General features: G+C 42.5%; 1 protein-coding gene across 4 annotated transcripts; it reads left to right on the forward strand.

Annotated features, from left to right (window-relative positions):
* The first annotated feature begins 813 nt into the window (after nucleotides 1-813).
* Nucleotides 814-22,703, forward strand: SKP1 (S-phase kinase associated protein 1). 4 transcript variants are annotated; one of them, XM_039483165.1, is made up of 6 exons: nucleotides 814-935; nucleotides 9,480-9,576; nucleotides 18,263-18,336; nucleotides 19,591-19,734; nucleotides 20,465-20,605; nucleotides 22,400-22,703. In XM_039483165.1, the coding sequence occupies exons 2-6, from the start codon at nucleotides 9,480-9,482 to the stop codon at nucleotides 22,433-22,435; spliced, it is 492 nt and encodes a 163-aa protein (XP_039339099.1). In that variant the 5' UTR covers nucleotides 814-935; the 3' UTR covers nucleotides 22,436-22,703. The 4 variants fall into 4 exon arrangements, with proteins under 4 accessions (XP_039339099.1, XP_039339097.1, XP_039339100.1 ...); XM_039483163.1 differs by lacking the exon at nucleotides 814-935 and adding an exon at nucleotides 5,459-5,612; XM_039483166.1 differs by lacking the exon at nucleotides 814-935 and adding an exon at nucleotides 5,548-5,587.
* The last annotated feature ends 4,000 nt before the right edge of the window (nucleotides 22,704-26,703 follow it).

The following is a 26,703-nucleotide window of genomic DNA, read 5'->3' on the forward strand; positions in this document are numbered from 1 at the left end:
GAACTGGGTATCTGGGTGCTAGAGATAGAAGTACTTCTTAAGCTGTTTTCAGTTAAGTCTGCAGCTTGTGGAAGACGTGGTTCAGACCTGGGTCTGTGTTTGTAATAGGCTAGCATATGTGGCTCATCAAGACGGTACTGAAGTCCCAAGCTGTCAGGGAAAACGGGCTCAGAGGTAGTCTCAGTAATCAGGGGAGAGTCCCAACGGGGTTTCTGTGACCCAACCTGTCACAGGTGTATCGAGGTAGCCCTCAGTACTTACTCCCAGCAGCTGGGGTGGATGGGTCTTGGTTATTGCACTCTTCTTCTCCAACACATAGGCCTAGTCTTTACTAGGAAAAAAGTATTTATAGAAAGAGCAATTTGTATTTTCATACGTGTTAGCTGCCCAGGGTCAACCCTAAGAGGGAGCCTTGGTTTACTTCATCCAGCTAATGTGTTAGAACTACTACTTGTCTCATTTATGTGGAGGTTTTAACACTACACTATGGTTTTAACATGTTAAGAGGTGTTAAACACACAGTGTTTTCCCCTAGTATAGACATGGCTATAGAATCTTCTGCTGAGATGGTGTTGGTGGGGCCCCCTGGAGCAGTGAGTCTGGGAATTAATACCTCAGTGAGATCCATGGAGCAATTCTCATCTCTCAGAGCTATTGTTTCAGGCTCTCTGAAGACATCAATGCATTGGTCCCACATCACGGTTTCAAGCTTTTCTTTGTAACCAGGAAAACAAGAAACTTACATCAGAACATCAGCTTTCATTTACCAAAAAAAAAAAAAAAGGTCATCACATGACTTCACAATGCGGGCTTTAGGCCTCAGCCTATGTTGTGTATGCCTCAATAATCTGGCCATGGAAACACCTTTCCCTGGTGGAAGAGGCTGGTTGCAGACAGCTTCAGAAAATTATGTGCTAATTCTCTTTTGAAGACTGGTAAGTATACAACGAAAGATTCATTCCCTTGGTATAACATTTGGACACACATTTCACTTATCTACAGTATTCCATGACATCCTCCCACCTCTACTTGCTTACTGGGGAGTAGTTCAACAACAAAATACAAACAAATAACAGCAGGACGAAGTTAAGTATATGTGGTTTCTTTTCCCATCCACTGACTCCACAGGCATCTTTATCGTTAATATTTTCTCCCATCTGTCTTGTTGGATGTGTTTATGCTATTGTCTGAGTCCCCAGGAAGTCTCTGTTCTCTCTATGGTGACACTATCCTGCTAGATGGAACTGGTTCTGCTAGTTCTGGGAAAACAAGACTCTTAAAGGCAATTAGTGACTTACATCTTGGAGTGTGACAGGATATTCTCAGCTTTGGTCTACTGTATTTGTACTTGGGCTAAGCAAAGCAGATTAACAATTCTAATAATACAAAGACAAGATAAAGTGCACAGGACAGGTATAATAATTAATATAAATTAAGTATCATGACAGTATCACCCAGAGGCCACAATCAGGATCAGGTATTCATTGTACTGGATGCTATATCAACAGCAAATAAAAGGTAGTTTTGAAAGAGCTTACTTTGAAGGGACTAGTGGTCCAACATAGGGACAAGACCAACAGGGAGTTGAAGAACACAGTGGGGGTGGTTTGGGAGGAAGAAGACAAGGGTGACAGTACTAGGACCACCAGGTTACATACATTAACTGCAGTTTAGAGGTCTTTCTGTCTGTCTGTCTTTCTTTCTTTCTTTCTTTCTACTTTAAAATGGACAGGCACTATTAATGAATTAGGCCCATATCTTCAAAGGTATTTAGGTGCCTATCTGCCTCTTTAGGTACCTCAGTCCACCAATTTTCAAATGGTGACATTTTCAAAACTGTTGCCTAGCCCTGCAGGCATCTGTGTTTCTGCTGGTTGGTGTTTGCAGTCTCACCTAAGTGCTGATGCCACCCCACAGCTAATGAGCCACTTGGAGGCCTAACTCAAGCCAAAGCCCTTGAGACCATGAAGCAGGATTCTCACACTAAGTGAGGGAATGCCCGGGAGCGATGGTTTGCCCATCCCTGACATAGACAATAGACTGCTTGACCAATAGGGGCAGACCCTCATGTCACAAGCATATATTTTTCCAGTAATCTGGAAGAAACTATAAAAGAAGGGAAGTGACATCATCACTTGACCTCTCTTCCACCCTCCCCAACTCCACACCTGGAAGAAACGTCTGGCTGACAAAGGCTTTGAACTAGTCAGGGTGATCCCAGGCTGGAAAAGAGTCCCGCATGTTTGAGGATTGTACCATCTGTCAGGATGAGACACCGCTTGATTCAAATCCTATTTAGTTTGCAGAACTCAGACTGCAAATTTATTTTTGTTTCTTAAGTAAACAACTTTGATCTCTATGCTTGCTACTTATAATCACTTAAAAGCTATCTTTCTGTAGTTAATACATCTGTTCTATATTTTACCTAAAACAGTATGTTTTGGTTGAAGTGCTTAGGAAATCTCTGCTCAGGTTACAAAGGCTAATGTGTGTTCTCTTCACATCAGGGGAGGACCGGACTGGGTAATGAATTTACACTGGTCAGGCTTCTGAACAGGGCAAGATGGTACAGTTCCAGGGAGCAAGGCTGGGGAGCTGGAGGAGTGGGGTGGGAGGGATTGGTTGGAGCCTCTCTGTTGTTGCGTGAGTGGCTGGCAAAGCATCCATGTAACTCAGTTGTGTGTATCTAGGGTGACCAGACAGCAAGTGTGAAAAATCAGGACAGGGGGTGGGGGATAATAGGAGCCTATATAAGAAAAAGACCCAAAAATTGGGACTGTCTCTATAAAATCGAGACATCTGGTCACCCTATGTGTGTCCCTGCCTGTGGATGTCTGTGTAAGTGCAGTACCTGCCAGAGGTTTGTGGCTTAACAGCCTCACAGTGTGAGAAGGATGCCCCAGGTTGGTGGAACAGAGGGCTCAGTGGTCCCACAGTCCAGGTTGCACTCCAGGAGTCCCGTCACACATAGCATCTGCAAAAAAGCTGGTGGTAAAGGGAAATACAGGGTGAGCATGAGAGCACCGGGTCAGCTGCTTACGCAGTTTTCTGGCTTCTGAGGATCCCTTGCCTAAGTGCCTAATTTGTTTCCTGCATTGTATATGGAGTCTGGGCACCTAGCTTAGGGTTGAGGGTTCCGCTAGGCTGCAGACTGCCGTAGGGGTTAGGTGTTGCAATATGGAGCAGAACAATGCCTAAGTATTTTGAGGTTCTGGGCCCAAGGGCCAATTACTGCTATGAGCTCCATGCTGGCAGACGCCTACTGATGTCTATGACTCCACTCAGAGGCAGGTTCCGTCCACCTGCTTGGAGCTCAATGGAGGCATGGAGTTTAAATGATTAATGATCACCAGTTAGACCCAAATTTAACTGTGCCACATAAACTAGTGTGAAACTGCTATCCAGCTATATGGTTATAAATTTCCAGTTTAGATTGGCAAACCGTTGTCTTAAGCAACAATTTAAAATTATCCTCAAGATCTCCAATATGATTTTGTTTAGTTAAAGACCAAATGTTGGCTACTCCGCTGAGTGGTTGTGTAAGGCAAGGTTTTATTGTGTTTACATCTGAAAGGGTGACTCAAGAAACTGAAGTAATACAGAATGAATCCATTATTTTAAGCTTCTCTCACCATTATTTTTCTTAGATCTCTGATTTTGAAACTTTACCTCACACTGAGGATTGAGAGGATGACAGGAGCCATACAAGTAGGCCCTTAAACTGAATCAGGCTTACTCTGAATAGTGTTTTATTCTAGTACTAATGTTGTGAATGGTGCCTGAGGGCGCTAGGCCATTTTTTTGCAAGAGATGGCACTGAGCCAACCTTTCTTCAGAAATCAAGTGCTGCAGTAGAGACATGGCATTTCCCTTAGTGGAGATGGGGTTTAATGTAACAATTGACTGCATTAACACACTAATGTAAGGATTTTAGCTGATATGCAGTTTTTAGATTAAACTGCTGCTTAGCAAATTTATCCTCAGCTCTCAACGTTAATTTTTTTAATAGCCTAGTTTTTGTGTCACTCCCTTCTTCAGACAATGATTGTAACCCTAGCTTGCTCAGAGGCATTGACAACTGTGAGTTTCATTGTTTTATACTCCCAGTGCATGCAGGCATTTCAATACCTTGAAAGCAGAGCTATGAATCTTCACAGAGTTGACTCAGCCTTCTGAGGTATAGAGTAAAATATATGTAGTTATGCAATCATAATCCTGTGAGTTACCCCACCCTCCACAGGATAGAATCAGAACCTCTCAACTGTGTGGCATTGGCCCTATACTGTTAACAGTTAATGAAAATCATGCACCTGCAGAGGCACAAATGTGTGGGTCAGAGAATCAAAATGAAGGTCACAAAAATGATTCATACAGGAATCTTAAAATGTTGTAGGTTTCATTCTTTTATAGTGAAAATAACTTTGCTATAACTGTTGTGTATTTGGTTGTCATGGGTTTTGTTACTATGGCAACTGAGTTAGACTATTAAGGGATAGCTCAGCCCGTTTCAACCGGCTGAGTGAGCTCTCTGTGTCTGTAAATAAAATGGAGGTTTTGGTTAGCTGTCTGCTCTCTGGCCGCAAGTGATTGCTTCCTACACCGGCTGCCCCAAGGATATAACAATAACCTGTTTAATATTCATTTTCTCTACTTTCTACACAGTGGTGTTCCCTCATTTTTATTGTTAGAGGAACTTTGGGAATCTCTGAAAATGAGGTGCACTTGACAGAGCTGGTGAAGATTTCCCTTTACTGCAAATGTGAGGGGTCTTTGTTTTTTGCAGCAGGAGGCTGAATTTTGTTCCTACGAAGGACAGAGTGGCTGAGGTGTTTAGCTTAGTAACACCCACCATGTCCAAACTGCCCTGAGATTTGTTATGATACTCCTCCAATGCAGTTTTCAAAATGTATCAATATGATCTGTATAGTAGTTGCACCTCGGGGATCCGATCAGGATCATGCTACAAACTCCTAAGAGGATGTGGTCCCTGCCTGACACCTATTAATGAATCCTGCAATGGAAATATCATCCCTCCCATTTTGCTAATGGGGCATGAGACACACCAAAGCTAGAACTGGGAACAGAACCCAGGAGGGCCTAGTGCTGGAGGAGTCTGCACTCCTCCCTCCTGGTGGGTGAGGAAGGCGGGGTGAGAAGCTGCTGGCTAGAGGCTGGGCCCTGGGAACAACCACGTGCTGGGGTAGGCCCCCTCCATCCACTATGAGGCTGTTGCCGTTGCCATGTGAGGCAGCTTTTCTGGCAGGGGCACCCTCCGCCTGAAAGACGCCGTGGCGGTTGCCTAACTCCCCCAATCTGTTTACATGCATGACATCCCTTCCCCTTCGCTCCCCTGTATCTAAGGCGGAGGTGAGGAGGGCGTTTGTGTCCCGCGGGCGGGCTGCATTTTTACATTTCCTCACGGTCACTCAGGCGATCGGCGCGGACACCTATAGTTGGTCTGTGAGGCAGCGGGGGTCCTTCTTCTTCCACCTCCCGGAGTCCCGCCCCGCCCCGTGGTATAAAAGGCGTCGCCGCAGTCGGACCCTAGCTGCAGCTGCTGCCGCCGGGTCTCGGTCAGCGCGGAGGGGTGAAGAGCCGGGCGCCGTCTCGCGGTGAGGGCCGACGGCTCGGGTCTCGGCCCCTAGCCGGGCTGCGCCTGCCCGCGGTGGGGCTGGCGATCCCGGGAGCAGCGCTGGGCGGGGCCGAGGGCTCTAGGCCCGGCCGGGGATGGAGGCCGCAGCGGCCTCCCGGGGGAAGCGGGGCCCGGCCCTGCGCGGAGGAAAGTGGGGAGGTGTCGGCAGGTGGTTGCTACGGGCTGCGGCCTGCTCCCTGGGGAGCCTCCTCTTCCTCCAGGTGGGGCGGAGGCCGCGGGGTTTCGTACCGCTCATGGCGGGAGGGCCGCGGGCTTGCCTGGGCGAAGGGCCTGGGGAGGCGCGGGGTGATGCAGGATCCCCGGTGCTGCTCGGGTCGAAGGCGCTTCCTGAGCCCTTGAAGCGCAAACAAACCCCGGTCTGCTCTGCTGTGTCGCGCGTTGCCCTGGGCTCCACGGAGCATTTCTCTAGCGTGTGTGTTTGTCAGACCTTGCGACGAGAACCGTTAAACAAGTGTCTGAAACGTGGCCCTTATGAACGGATGGGGAGTGTGAGAAATACAGGGGAAGAGCCCGGAGTACGTGCTTTAACAGCTTCGCAGGGCACAGAGTTGGCTAAAGATACCGTAAATGGTTGAGCTGAGCGGCTAGGGCCAGTAAAATGTGAGCATAATGCTGTAATTTAAGTACATCCCTTAAAAACAATAATAATAATAATAATAATATATTAATAAAACGTTACCTGATTAAGTGTTGTCAAATACAGGCTCTGCACTGTTCTGCTTAGTCACTGAGCTGTAGTGGTATCTGAGGCTAACTTGTTTTCCAAGTTCTACACTGCAAATTATATTCCTCTTGCAGGAGGTAGTCTCTTCTTTACTAACGAAATATAAACACTGATCCCTATGATTGACAATGAGAATTAAACTACTTAAAACGTCCTTTTGATTAAGACTTCTAACAATAAAGCCCTGTTTGATCACATCAGTTTCACAATGTGTATTTGAATTATGGACTAAAACTACTGTGTGAAACTGCCCTTAATGTAAATAGTTTTGCATTGACTGAATTTGATCAGGCAAAATCTATGGATATATCCCATCATGCAGAATTATGTAATAATCCTAGATGTGTACAATCTAGGCATGTATGAACATTAATTTTGCATTTGTTGCACCTTAACATGACTAAATTTTGGCTGGCGAGATCCGAATAGGTATAATGTCAAGATGCTGTGGTTAATTTTAAACTATTCATTGTATGAAAATATTCTGTGCTGCTTAATGTCATCTAGTTAATCAGGTCATGCTAATATCTATTCAACTTATTGTGTCAATGCAGTTGTCGTGCATGTGGACTGGATATACAAGGAAACTTGATACTGTCACTCTGATAAACAACTTGAAATTGCTTCTTTCAAAAAACATTCACTTGAAGGGAGAAGTGTAAATCCCAAATATGAAAATTTCAGTTTAAAGAAAGTCTTGCATTTTCTGATCACAATAAGCAGTAATTTCTATATGGCATCATACAGTTAAAATACTTAGATGTATGAGACTTTCCCTTCACTGAATATTTTAACATAGACTGAAAATAGGGCATTTAAAAATAATGCTGACTCAGTCTGCTTATGGAACAAGCAGTGCTATGATGTAAATCAAATTACACTTAATAGAAATTTGCTGTATTGACGCTAAACAAACTGGAAGCTATAACTTACTGTCTATGTTATTAGTTTCCTTGAAATTTTGGAAGTCTAAATAGTCAAAAATAGACTTTCTGTCTTGTTGCTGATTGATTCTTCCCCCCCCCCCCCACACCCCTCCCCGTAAGAGATTGCAGGGGTGACTGTTTTAGATGTGAAGTCATATTTATATCTAGCAAATACGAAGCTAGATTTGTACTTGAGCAGTCTTAACTTCTCATTGTAGGACTGGTCTGTTTTAATAATATTGAATTCATGTAACTTTAATCAATATTCAGCTCTCTTAAAAGAGAAACCATAGTTGTAACATTGCAGCAATAAATTCAGCATCATACTTCAATGAGAGATGCAGTGATCATGAGTGAGTCCATCCAAAAATACCCATACCACTTAAGATGTAATATCTTCATATGGGGTTAAAGGATTGGCTTTAACTCTGCCAAACATAAATTGAGATTGTATTCATCCTCTCCGATGAGGTTCTATATTCAGCTTGTGTGCTGCTTAATAACCTGCACTGGCTGGGCTTCATTGGGCTTTTTTTTTTTTTTTTTTTTGCAGTAGTCAGGATCAGCAGTATTGACATGCTAGAGTCTGCCCTGTGGAGCAGATAATGCAAGCTAGCTGAAAGAGAGACAGCCAGTTAGCTGCTTTAATTGCAGTAGATCTTGGGTCTGTGGAATCTTAAGCCTCCTAACCTTTTTGTACCTTTTATCCCTAAAGCTTTTTCCAACAGGTTTTGAACTGGATTGTCTGGCTACATTAAATGATGCATGACTTAGCTCTCTTATATCCACTAAAGGAGCTCTAAACTGTAATATCCTTCTGCAAAGCTAAACAACACATAGGTAATAAATGACCAGAAAAGGTCTTGAGACATTGAAGGCACTATGGTTAATGACTTCACACAGACTCTTCTCCAAGTATAGCTGCCTTCAAAGATCTTTCCTGTTAAAGCAAATCACTTTCACAGCTAGTATAGAACCAATTAGTCTAGACTAATTCTTTAACACTGCAATAGAAGCAAGCTTGCTCTCTTCTTCTGTTAGCTGTTAACTGGAGAAATTCACTAATATAGCTTACATATTAGTTGTAATGAATTAAAGCCGGTTTCTACAATTTGAAGTAGCCTGACTTCAGAAGCACTTGAAGGACTTATATATTTTAAGGCAGTGAGGCACCATTATCATCTAGTCTGACCATCTGCATAGCCATAGAACCTCACCCATAACTTCCTCATCAAGCCTATAACTAGTATTTGAGCTGTAGCATAACTCTTAGGATGATCAATTTTGGGAGGCTTCATAATCAGACTCCTAATAAAATACCTACAGGAAACTCAAACACACATGCTGCAACAAGAAGCAGTAATCTTACAATTTGTTGTTGTTTCTGAACTTGTTAAGACTGACTGACTTATGCTCTAAAATACATTTTTTTTTCTAGACCTAGCAATGTATTACTTAATGTCTTGAACAGTAAGTGTGGGGGCAGGTGCAAAAAGCTTGCCCAGTATCTGTTCTGAAAGCTCTCCAATATCAGTAATATGTCAGTCTTGTTTCACTTGAGGGAGACTTGTCCAAGAAACCAGAATTTTGAAAGTGCTGTGGGATCTAACTGCACCTGAATGGTTACCAGATGGCAGAAGGGGCTAGCAGATTTGAAGGACGATACTAATCTTAATATTTTGACATTGGTACTTGGGAGCACTTGGCATTTTTGGTGCGTCACTTAAAACCATATTCAAGACCAGGGAAGGATGCTACTGCATCTGTAGTACTGCCAACATATGGCTGGCATTCATTCACATTGCATCATTGCCCTAAAATTTAAATGTGAAATGTGTTGGCCTCTTGTTCAACATATTAGACACTTCCTAACTGCTTAGCTCAATCTTAGATTACTCTTTTTTCACTCTCTCATCCTCAGATGCTTTAATCTAGAAGTAGTGAATTAAGACTTGTTTATCCAAACAGTAAATTTTGTAAAGATGTCTCTGATTGTATGGGGGACACTTATTTTCCTTTCCATATAAAATGGTGTGTCCCATCTTGATGGCATTTGTCTTGAAGAGGCAATGTGAATGGTAAAGATGGCTTTTATAACTTGAACAGCACTTTGTATTACACTAACTTCTCTGCAAACTATTGCATGAAAATAACTAGTGACTTTCTCATGTTTTAGATGCCTTCAATTAAACTACAGAGTTCAGATGGAGAAATTTTTGAAGTTGATGTTGAAATTGCAAAGCAATCTGTAACTATCAAGACTATGTTGGAAGGTAAGATTGCAGATTTGAGATAAAGGCTTATCGCAAACTAGTGTCCCAGGAAACATCACTCAAATCAGAATTTTTAAAAACTGAGGTGCATTACCACAACTCCACTTAAATGGTTCTTGGAAGCACTACCCTAGGCACAGATATAGTAGTAAGGGAAGGGATTAGTACAACCACAAATAGCAAAGCAAAAACTTTTGCAAGTAACACTTAAGTGTGGATTCTTATGGTGTAGTTGTAAGATAGAAATGAGTTTTGATGTGCAACCTACTTGGCTATTTAGACCTAAAGTACAAGTACTGATCTGTGGTGGTAGGCAAGTAACACAAATTGATTCTAGGCATGTGATCATGCTAAATAGCTAATCTCTACAAAACACTTCTATTATGGGTTGAATTTACTGGCTTTGTATGATGGCTTCTAAGGTACAACAAACGTAACTTAAACATCAAAGCTAAGAGATGAAAGTGAGTGTTTTTGTTTTTGTTTTTTTTGTTCTTTTGGTTTTTTTAAAGTAAATGGTGACAGGTGTATTACTGGCCCTGTTGTCTGAATCTTTAACTGTTGCTGCTTTTTAAAACTGAAATACCCAGCGTGTCTTAAGGTCTCATTTACACTAACCTCGCACTGTTGGCAGCTTACAACAGAGGACAGACTCAGTGTAAGTCTATTAGATAGTTTTCACATCACCTGGAAGATATTTTTCTTTTGTTTGACTTTCTGTTGTAGAAGTTGTGGTGTCAGCATAGCCTCTGCAAAATGCACCTCTGTATTTGACATGTCTGTGGTATGAGTGTTTCTCTTAAACCTTGTCTACAACTCCTGAGGGAATTTTGCATCACTGTGTTGGGGTAGAATTCATGTCCCCCTCAGACTTCTTTGCTTCCCCACAAAAAAATGACTTTCTGATGGGGAAGTAAAGTGAAGCTGTAAGAGCGGTCTCACGCCCCTCCCCAGAAGTTCGGGCACATTGTTTCAGACACCCAGAGCAGCTGGTGCAGAGGTAATGCCGCAGAGGGGGATGCCAAGACTAGTGGCGCCTATCCTTCTAGTCCCAGCTGGGCAGGGGAGTACCGGAATTCCTCTTCCCCTGCAAGCAAGGGCAGGGCCAGGTCAGACCTACCACCAGAAGCCTCCCCTGGCTGCTGGAAGTGCTGCATCTCACCCATGCCAGCTTCTTGCTCCCATTGCTCTTTCAGCTGTGGGGGGAGGGTCAGTCACTATACAGGCAGCTGCTCCTCCCTACATAGCCTCTTGCAGTCTCCAACCACCTTCACCTGGACTCCTCTGCAGAGTCCCCTTGCCCCAGCACCCCCAAGGAGCTCCTGTGAATCCAGATCCTCTCTCCCGTGGCCCTCCACTGAGCAGACTGCACCTAGACTGCCCCACCCAAAGCCCTCTCACCTCACCTGGATCCCTCCACACTCGGATCCTGCCAGTCTGAGCCTGCCCTGGTTTGGAGGGGCAAGGCCTCAGGGTGTTCTTTGGACAGACCTGGCCCTTGCATTGTCAAGGTTGGGGGCAGCCTCGCTGCTGTGTCCCGTGCATGGGGGCTGCAGGGTGATCTCCCACCTCTGTGCAGCCAGTGGCCTGAGCTCCCTACTGCAATGCTGGAGCCTCCATTTATTTATTGACAAATAAATTTGGAAGAATTTTAAAATACTGTATACAGAATTTTTATTTTATTTTTGGTACAGAATCCCTCAGGAATAGTCTACATTAGACTTTTTTGGCAAAAAATTACCAGTTGGTGGAAGCCCTGGTACATACAAGGCTTCAGCACTGGAGTCCTTATTACTGTTGCTTTTAGCCTGTTTTGAGCAGAGTTATGACATGGTGTTAAGTGCCAGTGGCCTTGAGCAGTGTCTGCCCCAGGGTGTCTATCATGAACCTTCACCTGTGACACGGGTGGCAGTCTCCTTTCAAACTACAGTCCCACTTATAGATGTGCTGTAGTCTCTCTCCTCCTCTTCCCCCCCCCAACCCACGTTTGCTGGTTCACTTGAACTGGCACTACTACTTCAGAGAGAGAGCCTATCCAGTACTCATTCATGTCTTATTTCATATCTTTTCCCAAGATGTCAGAAAAGTTGCTTGTTTCTAAATGCAGTTATTTCCTCAACTGTGACAAATTTGTCAATGTCAAATTCATATTGAATACAGTTGAAAATTTAAACTGTTTTTATAGGCAGTGAGCTGTTTTCATGGTTGAGCTGTTTTGGTCAGGGATAGTCTGAAAGGCAAACTTGCATTCGTCATCCTCAGGCTGACTGTTAGAAGTCCTCTTAAGATGCTAATTTGGACTTCTGCACAACTAATTTGCGGATATGTCTCCAAAAAGCCTTTTACCAAAATAAGTACAACAGGGGGAACCATTTACTTGATCAGTGATTACAATAGTGAGAGTCTGAATTAAATTTGTTTTAAATTTTACTCTCAGGAGTGATGTCTATCTAAATACTTTTGTCCAAGTGTCTGGGTTTATGGAAACAGGCTTCCTCTTGAACATTGAGGATAGGACTATATTATTGCAGTGGGGGTGTGGCAATACACTAGAAACTGGGGGGGGCCTTTCTGACCTTCTCTGTGACACCAATGTTAGTGGGGGAGAAAGGATACATCTCTAAAACTTGTAAGAGGTTGCTTTCTCTAGTGTACCTCCTACAGAGTAAAGGTTAGATTATGCATACCATTTTTCTTGTTTCAGTTCAATTTTCCATGTTAATGTTGGTTTTATTTAGGCAACTTGTTTCTTAGATAGCTAGCTTTCCTGTTTTTGTCCTTGAGGTTTGAAGTCTGTCTTGCCTTCTTGTGAGGCAGTTGGGGAGAAGACAAGAATGCCTTTTGAGCAGATGCAGGGCTGGCCCACAACATTTTGGCACCTGAGGCGGGGAGCTCAAATAATGCCCCCATGCACCCTTGCTTGGGCCAAAACTTTGAAAGGTCTCAATTTTGCCTTCTTCCTGTTCTTCTTCTCTCATGGTACTGCTCTGCTACCTACCCCAATAAAGGAGAACTAACAACTTAAAATGCCTTGTTCAAAAAATTTTAAATAATACTTACATTTGCTGTTCAGGAATTTGAAAGTTAACTTTTCTTGTCTGCATAGCAAACACTGGCATTTTTATCTGTTTGAATAATCAAAATGGTGCTTTTCATGCCGCCTTGGTTGCAAAGAATTGAAGCTTCCTAAAGGTGCACCATCTGGGCCAGCTCATGCTCCATTGAGATGATTGCAAGGTCGACCAGCCTCTCCTGTGTCATTGTGGAGCGTAGATGTGTGGGTAGTTTTTTTGGTTTTGTTTTGTTTTTTTTAATTAACTTCAGCCTGGAGAAGCTGCATTCTCCACCGGCAGCTGTTACAGGAAATGTTAGAAGTATGCGCAGAGCAACCAAAAGCATTTGGAAAGAGGATGGTGGTCATCTTTGTGCGCATTTATTCCAGAACAGCCTTTGGAGTTGATCCTGCTGAAATGTATCTTGAAAGGGTTTTCAGTTCATCAGCTGAATCACTTGCATCAATATCGCGCATGTCATCATATGTCAACACTGTCTCTAGTGCCCTGCATTGCTGGTGTAGGTCGTCTTCAGGTATAGTGAGAAGTTTTGGAATATGATTCAACATTCCAAATATACTGCTGTGTTCCTTGACCTGTGTGAAACATTCTTCAACTGACTGTATTGTACAGTCTAGGACCTGGTTATAGAATTCAACTTTGAATTGTTTGGGGTCTCTTATGGGATTATCCTGTGCCTCATAATCAAAATGTCTTCTTTGGTGACCCTTGTATTCTTGAATGGGTGGGAAAATAGCTTCAGTGTGCTCTCTGCCAACTTCTGCACTCTTCAGAATGTTTTGAAATCCCTCATCCTACTGGTAAGACTGTAGGTAAGACCTTGCTTTGTCCAGTTGTTCCATTGCTCCAGATATATCAAGGTGAACACCTTGGAGTCTCTTGCTTACAACATTTATTTTCAAACAGTATGTCATGCCACAACATTAAGCCACACAGAAATTTGAAGTTATGTGTTTCTGGTGATTCCATTTCCCTCTGCCACTGTTCTCCCACGAACAGTTCCTGTCATAGCACTATCCTCCATAATGGCAATTATGGCACCATCTGTCTTCGCAATTTGGTGTTTGATAGGCTCTCTCACCTCCACTTGACTTTCCCATTGTGTGCCACTCAGTGGTTTTCAGTGTCAGAGAGGATGTTCCCAGATGTTGCTTCAAAATTTGCCATCAATGAGTTGATGCAGAGAAAAATACATAGATGCTTTGAATTACATTTAAAAAAAATCAGCAGCCTCACTAGAAACTGATGCTGCTTCACTGACAACCAAGTTCAATGAATGAGAACTGCATGGGACAAAAAAGCTCGAGGGTTTAACTCTCGGATCCATGCCTGCACTCCTCTGTTCTTTCCTCTCGTGTTGGCACCATTATCATAGCCCTGACCTCTCATGTCAGCTCTCACAATTCTCATATCTTCTAGCTTTTTAAGAAGCACATTTGTCATACCAGCTCCTGTAGTATCATCAATGTCAATAAATTCTAGAAAATGCTCTGACAGTCACCATTGCAGGGACATTTTCACTAGGTTCTGTTGTTGTTACCAAATGCACCATTAAAGTCATTTGTTCTGTATGGCTGATGTCAGATGTGCAATCCAGAATAAGAGTAATATCTTGCTGACTTCAGATCCGCCACAATCTTCTGTTTGAGTTTGTTGCCAGTAACTGTGTGATCTCATTTTGAATTGTTTTTCCAAGGAAGTGGTGTGTGTACATTTCTTGGTTGGTGATTCTTCTTAGATGCTCCCGGAGTACAGCATCAAACTCAGCCATCAGCTCCACAATTTTAAGGTAGTTTCCATTGTTTGGCACATGCAGCTGATCAGAAGTGCCACACAGTGCTAGGTTTTGGGTAACAAGCATTCTCACAATAGCAATGAGCCTTTTCAGAACATTTTGCCAATAAAGAGACTCTGATGCAATCTTCTCTTAATGCTGATCATCTGTTGTGGCCTTTAACCTTAGTCTCATACCAAGCTCTTTCCACCTATGGAATGCTCTCTGGTGATTTGCTGCCTTCTCATGGCATGCCCTATTCCTAGCCAGATTTTTCCAGTCCTTTGTTCCTGTAGAACCCAGTGTGGATGGAACATTAGACTGGAAGAGTTTGCAACAAAAACAGTATGCAGCATTCTGGGTTTTTGAGTACATAAGCCATGGCTTCTCCATTTTGTCACCATTGGGTATTTCATGACAGTAATGTGTTGGATGGAGACTTCTATTTTCATTGTCTTTGGAGAACATGGAGTTTTTCACTTGCTGTGGCCCATGCAGTACAAGAAAGTCCCTCAGGCTACTGCTCAAGTGGGTCCACAGTCGTCTATCTTATAGACTTCAGGAACTAAACTCAGCAGCAGCTATTTCTTGCGCCTCCACCACACCCTTCTCTGATCTACACTTTTCTTTGGGAATGTGCATGGTTACATCCATTTGAGATGGAGATATGGATGCTGCAGTAGCTGCCAGATCCCCTTCACTTTGACTAACTGGAAGATCAGGCCACACCACTCTCATCCTCACTGGGGCCGGAAGGCTCACCGTGAACATTTGTGTCTATATCTCAGGAGAGCGCCTTCCTCCTGAGATAGAAAAGCTTCCTTTGCTTGCTTTTTTTCTGAATGCTGCCCCAGAGGGGTGTTTTCTTCTTTCACTCATAACTGCTGTTCTGTGCCAGCTGTAGTGGCTCTCAACACTCAACTGAAGGGGACAAATAAGCAGGCTGGTAGTGGGGCCTGAGTGATGGAAGATATCAGAGTCTTAAGGGCCTAACCGACTCCTACTACTTCAGCTGAGTGCCTGTTCTCAAGTGGGTTCAGGGGAGCAGCAGGAAACAGTAAGCTCCCTGAGAAGCTGGTGTTAATCAATCCAGGCTCCTGGGGGTGCTAGAGGGGTACATAAGAGGCTCCTCCTCCTCTTTCTTCCTGCAGCTCCTGCTGCTTTCTGTTATTCCCTCTCACCTTTTTTCCTGCCTGTTATGTCTCTTGTGCCTCCTTCCTCCAGCACAGCACTCCACCATCTCTGTGCATCTAGCACAGAGAATGAATATATATATATATATACCAGCAGCAGACACAATTTTCTATACCCTGGGTCCTAGTGGCCTTAGCTTACTGTTTTTAATGTTAAACTATAGTAGATATTGCCAAGATGGACAGACCGGGTGGCTTGGTCAGCTCCAAATACAGTGGATCTCTTCTTCATATGTTGGAGCACTGGATGAGACTTCAGAAAGTCTCAGTACATTTGTGAAAGCAGTTAAATTATTCAGGATAATGCTTAGCTCTGATCTCCCACTGACACAAATTGCAAACAAAAACATCTGTGCAAGTCTACCAGATGGTCTGTATGTACAGCAAACTATGCCTAATCCTTCTCCATAGGGATGCCTATCTGTGCTCTTACACGCAAAATCACAAACATTAAAAATGAGAACGTTAGTGCCTTAACTTTGAGAAATGACTTATAGATCTAGCTGAACAGACTGGATACCCTCAAGTAGAAATTGTTTAGCAATGAGACACCCAGGATAAAATACTATAGCCATTTAAAATTGTGTGGTGGTTTTTTTTTTACTGTTTGTCATTTCCACCTTGTAACACCACCAAAAGCTGCTTAGTGTGATGCTGCTCTGCATGACCAATAAACAAAACTTGGAAAACATGAGCAGGAAGTTATAAAAGTTCTCTCAGCAGGTGGCTGAGAAAGCAGTTGCTTGGTAAGCCCATCCAAAGGGATCTTGCCACTTTTAGAGTTCAGAAAATTGTTACTCTTCAGTGTTATCAGTGGCTTTTGGTTTATGTTGAAAATCAGAAGTAGTGCTTATAAACAAAGCTACGTAATGCCATAAATAGCACACTAGACAAACCATGTATTGGGAACTCTGGAATTACATGGCACTGCCTCTTACTGCTTTAGAATCCCTTGTGCCAATAAAACACTCACTATTGCTCCCAGACATCTGTGCTGCAGATTCATATACTGATAATGCAGAATTATCTCTAAAGGGGAGCAGGAGAAACTGGACAGTGAAAGGGGGATGGAGGGACAGCTAGGGTTTTGACACCAAGAAAGCAGGAGGCAGCCTTTCCTAGTTAGGGGGTGCTAGAGGCTTCAGCCAGGACACATCTGCTCTCTTCCTTTGAGTGTTTTAAATTCTTCATTCCACAGTCCAACACTTTGACAGCTAGATTCTCTCGCTGCATTCAATGAAGTATATTTGAAGTTTCCAATAAAATGATCGTCAGTGAAATAAACAATGCCTGTTATAGCTCATTACTGCAAGTAGACTTGGATAACAATAGCATTTCTGTTTAAAATCTCCCAATAGTGGTAATTGTGGAGTGCCAGTGTAGGTAGGACATGCACATGTTAGCCATTGTGTGTAGGCTTGCTTTGAGGAGGAGGAGGTGGTGGTGGTACAACAGTGGTGTATTCTAACTAAGTTAATTTCTTAGTGTATTTGGATGATGCAGATCAGTTATTTATCAAATGCATAGATAATTTTATACATCAATTTACGTGGCTGCATAACCTTATACAGGGCACTCAAACTAAGTAACATACCAATTCTGATATCTTGCTTTGCAATAAGATGGTATGGTGCATCATCTTAATCAGGGCAATTACCTTAATGTGGTATTTATCCTGTGTCGTTCAATCCAGGTATGGATTAGTCTACATTGTGAATTGCAGTGTGCTTTCAATATTCTCTACATGATGCTGTTAGTCACTTAATTCAGAGTTTGATGACTCGGTAGAGTATAAATGTGTTTAACATATGTCTCAAGTATACTCTGAATTTTTTTTAAGCAGTGGTTATTGGTTTTACCACTTTCCCTAAAAGATTTTTCTTAATGTGATCAAGTGACTAGTCATTGCCTCAAATAGAGTGGAAATTAATTGTTGTATACAGTGTTGTAGCTGTATCAGTCCCGGAATATTAGACACAAGGTGGGTGAGGTAATATCTTTACCCATCTTGTTTCTGGAAACTAATATGGCTTTTACGTTTCAATATACAATGCGTTGTAAGCCAAATACCCAGAATCTCTCTGGCTACAGTATTAACTGATCCTGCAGAGAGGACAAAGTATGGTTTGTAGTTCATACAGTAGCTCTTTAAGATATCACTTAATAGTAGATTTAAAGGGAATTCTTTTTTTGGAACACTTATAGCAAATTTGGGACCTAAAAGCTGGTAGTGGCTAAAGAGTTTTTTCTTTCCAGTTATCCAGCACTGTTAATAGTGGGATTACAGTGAAATACGGATGAAAAGAACATCTAATGGCAATTTAATAGTTTCGTGAATAAGGAAACATACATGCATCAGTGTGTGTATGTATAATATAAATAAAAATATTAGCTACTTGAGTATGATGAGCATTCTGTTACATAGCATGTAAAAGTGATGCAGCCATGGTATTCTGAAGCCTTGTCTAATGCTTAACTTCCTACTTTAGCAGTAGGAGAACCATAATCTGAATACAAATTGAGTGGATTAGCAACATTCTGTATCAAAATTATATACTGTAGTTGTGGATTAATGAAGCCATCTGAATTTCAGAAAAATGAGTGAATGGAAAGTTACAGCATCTAAATCTTCTTTCCAATCTTAGATCTGGGAATGGATGATGAAGGAGATGATGACCCAGTTCCTCTTCCAAATGTTAATGCAGCTATATTAAAAAAGGTAAGATGCTACCAAGATGCTGTTAGTTGCTTTGAACTACAAAAATGTGTAGACTGAGCTATCTCTTAACGAGAACTGGAAATACTAGATTTAAACAAACTTTCTCGTGTACCAGTTACATTTCTTAGAACGTAAACTGTTTATCACTCAAAAGCAGGATTTGTTGAACTGCAGTTTAAATTTCTAGATGAGATTTTTTTCCTGTAAATCATACAGATAAAACAAATATTTTCATATTAATGCTCAAAGGGTGAGGGGCCAGTAGCAGTGATAATAGCTGTTGCCAGACATACTATGCTGTGCACCAAACTCACCATCCACTCTCTCATTGTTCTTGTCCTGGGGTTCTCGACAAGAAGTCTACAACTGGTGTTATCTGAGGACTCACTTGAGCACACCAAATTGAAATAAAAGATGAGACTCATGTTCAGATCATTAAATGCACTGGCTGGAATCTATTGTTACTAGGTGAAATGGAAGGAGGAACAAATTTGCAGGTCAGGTCTCTTTGAGGACACTGTCTGCATTGTGTTGGAAGAGTTTGAACCAATTTCAATGTTTGAAATGAATTGAGTTAGTTCTATAATAAGCCACACTTGACCAGTGAGGCTAGGACAGTGTGTTACAAACCCATAGCCAGAATGCAAAAGGAGACTGTAAGAGCAGGCAACCCCTATTCCTTGTGCAGTGCTTAGGTAACACTTCACTAGTCAAAATTCAGATTAAATAAATGTAATATCAGTAGATTAACTACTTGTTTTCTCCCTAATACAAATGCATACTCTTTACTACAGAGTAGTACTAATGCCTGACCATACTGTCTGCCAATAGGTGGTAATTTTCTTGTTAAGCAAACTAATCTGCATTTCTCAACCGTAGGGCGAAGGTCATACTTTAACCCTCTTGTGTTAGAGCTGTGCTCTTAATGTTAATGCTATGTTTGATTAGAGTGTGCACTAATGCAAATGGGAAATCTCCAGACCCAGAATGTCTGACTTTCATTACCCAGGCACACTCAACAGGATTTTAAAAGGCTTTGAAATTCCAGGGTCTTGTATTAAAGACTGTCGGGTCTGTATATGTCTTGCTATCTGGCACAAATAGCACTGACGCAGCACATTGCGTCCAAGATTTTGTGGATTTTTTGCAGTTTTGGGAAAGTAACTGTTCCTGTAATCTGAAGTCAGTCTAAACGGAGCTGATGAGAATGCTTAAGGACAGTTTTTTATATTGATTCTAATGTCTTAATATCAGGTGATCCAATGGTGCACCCACCACAAGGATGATCCTCCTCCCCCTGAGGACGATGAGAACAAGGAAAAACGAACAGATGACATCCCTGTGTGGGACCAAGAATTCCTGAAAGTAGACCAAGGAACACTTTTTGAACTTATCCTGGTAGGGTGTCCATGTTCCATTAGATGCTCTCTTCAGCACATAGCCACATTCTCTAGACTTCTGAACTTTTTTGTCTTGGTGGTGTACCTAGAAGTGGTGGAATTGGTCTGACTTTCCCCAGTTCATAGTAAAAATCATTCAAGATAATAAGTGTTGTGGATGCCCTTTAAAAACTTACCTAACACTAAGCAGCCCAATCTACACTTGTGGACCCAAGTACAAATTTGATGTTTAGCTTTGCACTCAAGTTCAGTAATCAGGTCTTCTAACTGAGTCAAGTTTGTTGCAGACATGATAGCTTCCTTCATTTGGAATAGGATTGTGTACTAGATTCTGTTCAGCAGCCTGAACCCACTTCTAACTTCAAAATTCAGTCTTAATGTTTTGAGGCCTAGTTCCCCTTGACCCTAATGGTATGCAAGTTGGTGTGCACTTAGTACAGGCAATGTCTGTATTGCTTGGATAGCCAAATGGCTGCCCTGAAGACCTCCGTGTTCATAGGCTTCTGTAAGCCCTTTCTAACAGGAATGTCTCGAATTTTAAGTTTGTTTAGAACTGTTGTGAACAGTTCAACTAGGACTGTCCTGTCCAATATACTTAAACAACTGCTGTAACGAGCTACCTAAAGTAATGTTTATCATAAAATGAAAGTAGCCTGTATTTGGTTTAAGTTGTACATCCACAGAGGCAGAACGCTGACTTTAAATCTGGTGACTCTCTTTTTTTGCAGGCTGCAAATTACTTAGACATTAAAGGTTTGCTTGATGTCACATGCAAGACTGTTGCAAATATGATTAAGGGGAAAACTCCAGAAGAAATTCGCAAGACCTTCAATATCAAGAATGACTTCACTGAAGAGGAAGAAGCACAGGTACTCCATAGTCTGGGTTTCATTAAATTCTGGATTGCTTATACACTGAAGTAGCCACACTAGTGATATAGCTAATGTGTTTCAACACAGACTTCCCAGGTAAAACTAGGATTTTTGGTCTAAGTGTTATAAAGTATAAAGCAATTGTGCTAGAATTGGTGCCCCAATTAACTTGCCATTTAAGTTTATCCCTGTGTAGACAGACCCTGTGGCTGGCCCAGATCAGCTGACTAGGCTTTTGGGGCTAGGGCTCCGAAGCTGACACATCACTGAGTAGAGGGTTGGGCTCAGGCTGGAGCCCAAGCTCTGGGACCTTGGGAGGGTGGAGAGTCCCAGAGCTCAGGCTCCAGCCTGAGCATCTATATATAGCATTTTTTTTTTTATTGCCACAACCAGAGCCCTGCAAGCCCAAGTTAGCTGACCTAGGCCAGCTGCGGCTGTGCTGCAGGTGTCTTATCCCTGTGTAGACATACCCTTACAAGTTAATGTTGTCCAGCATGTTCACTTTTCACAAGTGAATTAATATCACCATGTCAGACTTGCTAAACTTTTTTTGACGAAGGTCAGATTTACATTTAAAATGTAGATTGACCTATATCACTCGGGTGTGGGGAAAAAATTTCCCATCCCCTGAGTAACATAGCTGAAGTAATGTAGCTCTGCTGACTTAAACCCTGGTGTTAGCTGCAGCTAGGTTGAGGGAATGCTTCCCTCAACCTAGCTACTGCCACTCAGGGAGATGGAGTTAGTACAGTGACAGACAAAAACCCTTCTATCACTGTAGTATGTCTGCACTGGGGGGGTTACAGTGGCACAGCTATGGTACTGTAACCTCCATAGAGTAGACAAACCCTAAGTAAATCACTGAAGCTAAACCAGTAATAGGACATTCTGGGTTGCCATAAATAGTCCTTTGTTGCCCTTTCAAAAGCCTCAGCAGTAAAGCTGTAGGTGTGTTGGGGCACCCACCTGCGAAGATTCAGGCTGCTCAGAATTTCCCTAATAAGGCCTTTCAAAGGGTTAAATAAAACAAGCTGTGCTTTATGGTCTACCTTAAAATGATCATTAAACAACCATTTTTAAGCAGAGTACTATGGAAGCTGCAAACATCAATGAACAGAGTGTGAAGAACTTGAGTGTGAAGTCAGTGCACTTCAGCCCTTGCTAAATCATGTATAGCAGTGGTCACCAACCTGTGGAGCCTCTGCCAGTCGATCGCGATCTCTGGGCTGCTAAAAGTCCAGCAGGGCTCGACAGCAGCCTGCCTGCCGTGGCCCCAGACTGCTGGCTTCTGGCAAGTCTCTGCAGCCCCTAGGGCGGGGGGAAGGCAGTTCCATGCGCTGCCTCCACCCCCAGCACTGTTCCTGCAGCTCCCATTGTCCAGGAGCTGGCCAATGGGAGCTGCAGGAACAGTGCTTGTGGGCACAGGCAGTGTACAGAGACCCGCTGCCCCCCTTTTCCCAAGAGCCACAGAGATGTCGGCAGCCAGCTGCTGATGTATAGTAAGATGACCAGTTAATTAGCCTGCATGTTCTACTCATGAATAGTTACCTAAGGAAGTGGTTGGAAGATGCATATATTATCTTCAGTAACTTCTCAATCTGCAATGGTAAATATTTTACAAAAATTAGTTTCAACCATCCAAGAAAATCCAGCATTTCTTCCAGTGTCTCCCTTTTTTATGGGAAAGGAGCATAATCCGGGATGCCACTGGGACTGTTTGTCTAATTAGTTTTTAGAAGTTAATAGCATGTATGTAGCACTACATCTAATTAAAGCTTTATCTTGTTTAAGGTACGCAAAGAGAACCAGTGGTGTGAAGAGAAGTGAAGTTTTGTGCCTGACACTCTAACACTGTAAGGATCGTTCCAAATACTAGTTGCACTGCTCTGTTTATAATTGTTAATATTAGACAAATGCAGCAGCAAATGAAGTTGTATTAGCAGGATGTTGTTCCCTTTGCATGTGTAGTGGTTTTTTTTTTCAGTACAGATTTAAATCCTATGGTTGAGTTTTTACCAGTGTAATCAGATGTCTTTTTACTTTACTCTGCAAAGAATAAAACTGAACTAAGTGTGGATTCTGTATGGAAATAGCACTTCAGGCTATCCTGTTCATTACTCTTAACTGTCCATGTCCAGTTACAATGTTATCTTGAGATGTCAGAATTTAGATAAGCATTTAAACTCCACTGTAAATAAAACAACTTGCAAATGTTTTCTGAAATAGAATTAACAAAGCATATTTTTATTCAAAGAACAAAGGGTTTCTTGGGGAACCAGGCTGAGTGAAGAGTTGTTGAGTTTCCTCCAAACTTCTAAATATGAAGGATAATTACCCTTGGAGTAAGTTAGTACTTGACACAGTTCTTGTTCGCAGGCAAATACTTAGGCATTAGAAAATCTCTTCAGTGGCTAGTACTTTCTAACTCTGTTTCAGTTTTGCCTGCAAAAGACCAGCCCTAGCACAAATGTGGGTTTGGCAAAAACTGGGTAAGCTAGTTACAGTTAAGATACATGGCTAAAGAGTTCCAGGTTAAGACCTGCTTCTAGATGGTACAAAGCAAGATCTGAACTGCTGTAGGCACAGGAGAGTTATGAATTTTAATAGGAAAAGCTAATTCCAGGTTTGACCAAAAAATGACTGACTTTACCAAAGTTAAACTTACTGATCCAGCATGTCATTAGTAGCTGGCTTTAGGCAATTCTAAACCCGCTTGTGATGTAGCTTTATTAAACATGGCTTCATGTGTCTGCAAGAAATATTTCACCTATGTACTGTACATGAAATCACAGCTTGTAGACTCATTGCATACAAAACCAAGCTAATGCTGTATCTAGTGTGACTTCTTTTGGACAAAGCCACTTGCAACTAGTTCAACAGTAACTGGTTTTCTGACTTTTACAGTTCCCTTATAGGGAGTAGGAGATGGTTGTGTAGTAAACATTTGAGGTGTGATTTTAGCTTATTGCATTCCATTTTCTGTATAAACCTTAGACTAGAATTAACCTTAATAAATATACTTATCTTCATTTTAAAGATCATGGTGTTGCACTAAGTGGTGTTAAAGGGTTAATGACGATTGTGTTAGAAAAAAATCTAACAAGCAGCTTGACAGCCTCTAGAACACTCAATGAATCGCACACATCTTGCTAAACATTAAAACTTGAAATTGCTGGTAAACTTCCATGTAGCTGCTGTGTAAACAATCTATGTAGAGAGCATTTTAACATCTGACTCTGTGGTGACTGACTGGCAGTTTGCACTATAAACAGTTTCTCTGGGCAGGTCTACACTAAGGGTGGGGGTTGAACTAGGGTACGCAAGTTCAGCTACGTGAATAGCGTAGCTGAATTCGAAGTACCCTAGTTCGAACTACTCACCCGTCCAGACGCCGCGGAATCGAAGTCCGCGGCTCCAAGGTCGACTCTGCCACCGCCTTTTGCAGTGGTGGAGTACCAGAGTCGACCGCGGCGCTTCCGGAGTTCGAACTATTGCATCCAGATTAGACTGACGAACTCACCGCGTCGATCCGGCTGGTAAGTGTAGACTAGCCCTCTGCCTACAGTCCATGGAACTGAGTGACAAACAATGGAGAGTTGGGTATAGCTATTAAGAGGTGGTCAACAGCATGAAAAGTTGGAGAACCATGGCTGTAGCACCCAAGCAAACTTGCTCTCCACCCATCCCTTAACTGGCTTCCGCCAGCCTGCCAAAGCATCTCGAGAGGTTGCTGAATAATGGGTCCTACATTCAGTTTAATGGTAGCATCATTGGAGCATCCTAATGTTACCAAAAATAAATGCTCTTGACGATACATGGGGCCGCTTCTATGCAAGCAATGTAGTTAATCTTAGACACGTTGACACCAAAAATCTTCCGTAGGAAACAGTATACTCTTTTTTTAGGAAAGAAAATGAGACCCAGTGCTATGGTTAGTGGAGTAAGTTAATCCAGTTTCGAAGACTAATAGTAAAGCGAGGTCCTGGGTCCTTAGATGTTCAGTTCCTTCGTTAACACAGGTATCAAGATGAACTTGCTTTTAGGCTTTGTTTTATGTTGCATCCAGCAACAAAGGGCTTACACTCGGCAAGTTTATCCCCCGAGACAAGGGTTGGCCACCACTTAGAAAGTGATGTGATATAATCAACTTCAAACTGATTCTTCTTTTTGGTGGGTGGAAGAGAAACTGCAGTTCTACAGGTCAGGAGCAGTTCATCTCTCCTCTCATGAATGTTCCCTTCCCTTATCTAACGATGCCTTATGACAAGAGGCAAACCTACTTGCAGCTCAGCTGCATTCTTGCTATCTGCCAGTACATCCTGACCTAGGCTAGGGGCAGGTATCAGTGCTCAGCTGTACCATAAGGTGAGGACTGTGGCAGGGTTTAGAATGGGTAGAAGGCAGAAGTGTAATGCCACATGGTAGAATGAGAACAGTGAGGGGGGGCAGACTAAAGAATATGTATTGAATTGCCCTAACTGTAGGTAATGCACCTGAGAAGAGGTGTCTCCTCTGGTGTGAGACTTGCTGATCTTCATTGGATGGTTTGATAATCCAAGATGTTAGTTCATTATACTAATTTATGATTGCAGGATTCTTATGACCTCAGAATAACAGACTCTAGTCTAAAATGCTATTGGAGCAATGAGCTGATATTCTAACAGACTAGTCTAGTGTGTGAAAGAATAAATAAAAAATCCTAGCATAGTGCTGGAGGGCTGTGATAACTTCAGCACTTACTGAGGCAAGGAGAAGCGCAGCACCATTTCCTAACCCAAGAAATAGTGTTACCCATGCCATTCCAGGAACAGTTGCAGGCATTCAAGACTGGTTTTGAGGCTGTTACCTATGAATCTCCAGCTTGTAAGTAGATGCGGAGTAGCTTGCTCTAAAATGACTTCCAGCTGTGCCTGTATCAAAGTTTTGGGAAAGTACTTTTTTTTTTTTTTTCTTTTTCTTCAAGGCAGAACATGCCCTTAAAATGTTACTTGCTGCCTTAAGTTCAAGTAGCAAAGCTACAGAGGGGAGTTTATGGCTGCCCTTGATTTGAGGCACTGTCAATAGAAATCTGTGCTAAGGACTCCTCTGCTGGGGAGATTAGCATAGGCAAAACTTTGTCTTTATGCCTCGGAGCTGTGTGTGAAGGGAGAAGCAATGTGATAAGTGCTGTGTGGAGGTCTTTGCAGAACAGGCCTAGTTAAAGGGACTAAGGTCAGAAGTATGCTCACTGGTACTACTTCCACCACTTTTGAAAACTAGAAGTGTGGGGGTGGGGCTGCTCCATCCAAATAACTGATCATGCCTCTGTTTAGGAGAACAACTCTTCCAGCCTTAGCTGGGACCCTAATCTACTGTTCAAAAAGCACTTGCTCTGTATCCTACTGTGTTCCTGTTTGGGTGAGCTGGAGAAAACCTGCCCATCCCACCCCGAGCACAAGTCAAGGTAGTTTTGGATTAGTGGTTCTCCTGCCCCCAAACTTTCAGGCTGTTTGTAATTGGCTACTGTGATCTAATCTCTCAACTTTTCCAGTTTTAACAAGATTTAAATCCAACAGCTCATCCTTTAGCCTTTGCACATCTTCCTTGATAAGTGTGTATTAGAAATGTATCTCTGGAGAACTGATTGGCTCAAGAGTTATTACAAGACTACAGGCTTCAGCTTCTGCAGTGTCAGTTCAAAATCAGCTGAGGGCAGTAGTAGCCTGTGAAATGTTAGTTGTCATACTTCCAGCAGATAAGGTGGGGTGAACTTAACCAGAGTCAAAAAGGAATTGGCGGTTTCTATGGATATCAAGAATAGCCAGGATTGTCCTAACTAATGAACAGGGAAAGCTTTGGAAAAGAGATTAAGGCTCATGTTTAAGAGCTAAAGCCAGTCTACTAGAGAGCAGGATGAGATCTGGGGGAGTGGGTAGGGATAGTGTATATTTTATAACTACCTATTGCAGAATTCTTATGCCTTTCTCTAAAGCATCTAGGTTTGACTGTTGTGGGGAGGCAGATATAGGCCTACATGGACATACTGGACTGCTCAGATCAGTCATCCAGGTAAGGAGGTGGAGAAGGAGCTCCCATCTCACATATAAAGGTGGTAG

The sequence above is a fragment of the Mauremys reevesii genome, linkage group 8 (genome assembly GCF_016161935.1).
Source record: "Mauremys reevesii isolate NIE-2019 linkage group 8, ASM1616193v1, whole genome shotgun sequence".
Taxonomy (NCBI): Eukaryota; Metazoa; Chordata; order Testudines; family Geoemydidae; genus Mauremys; species Mauremys reevesii.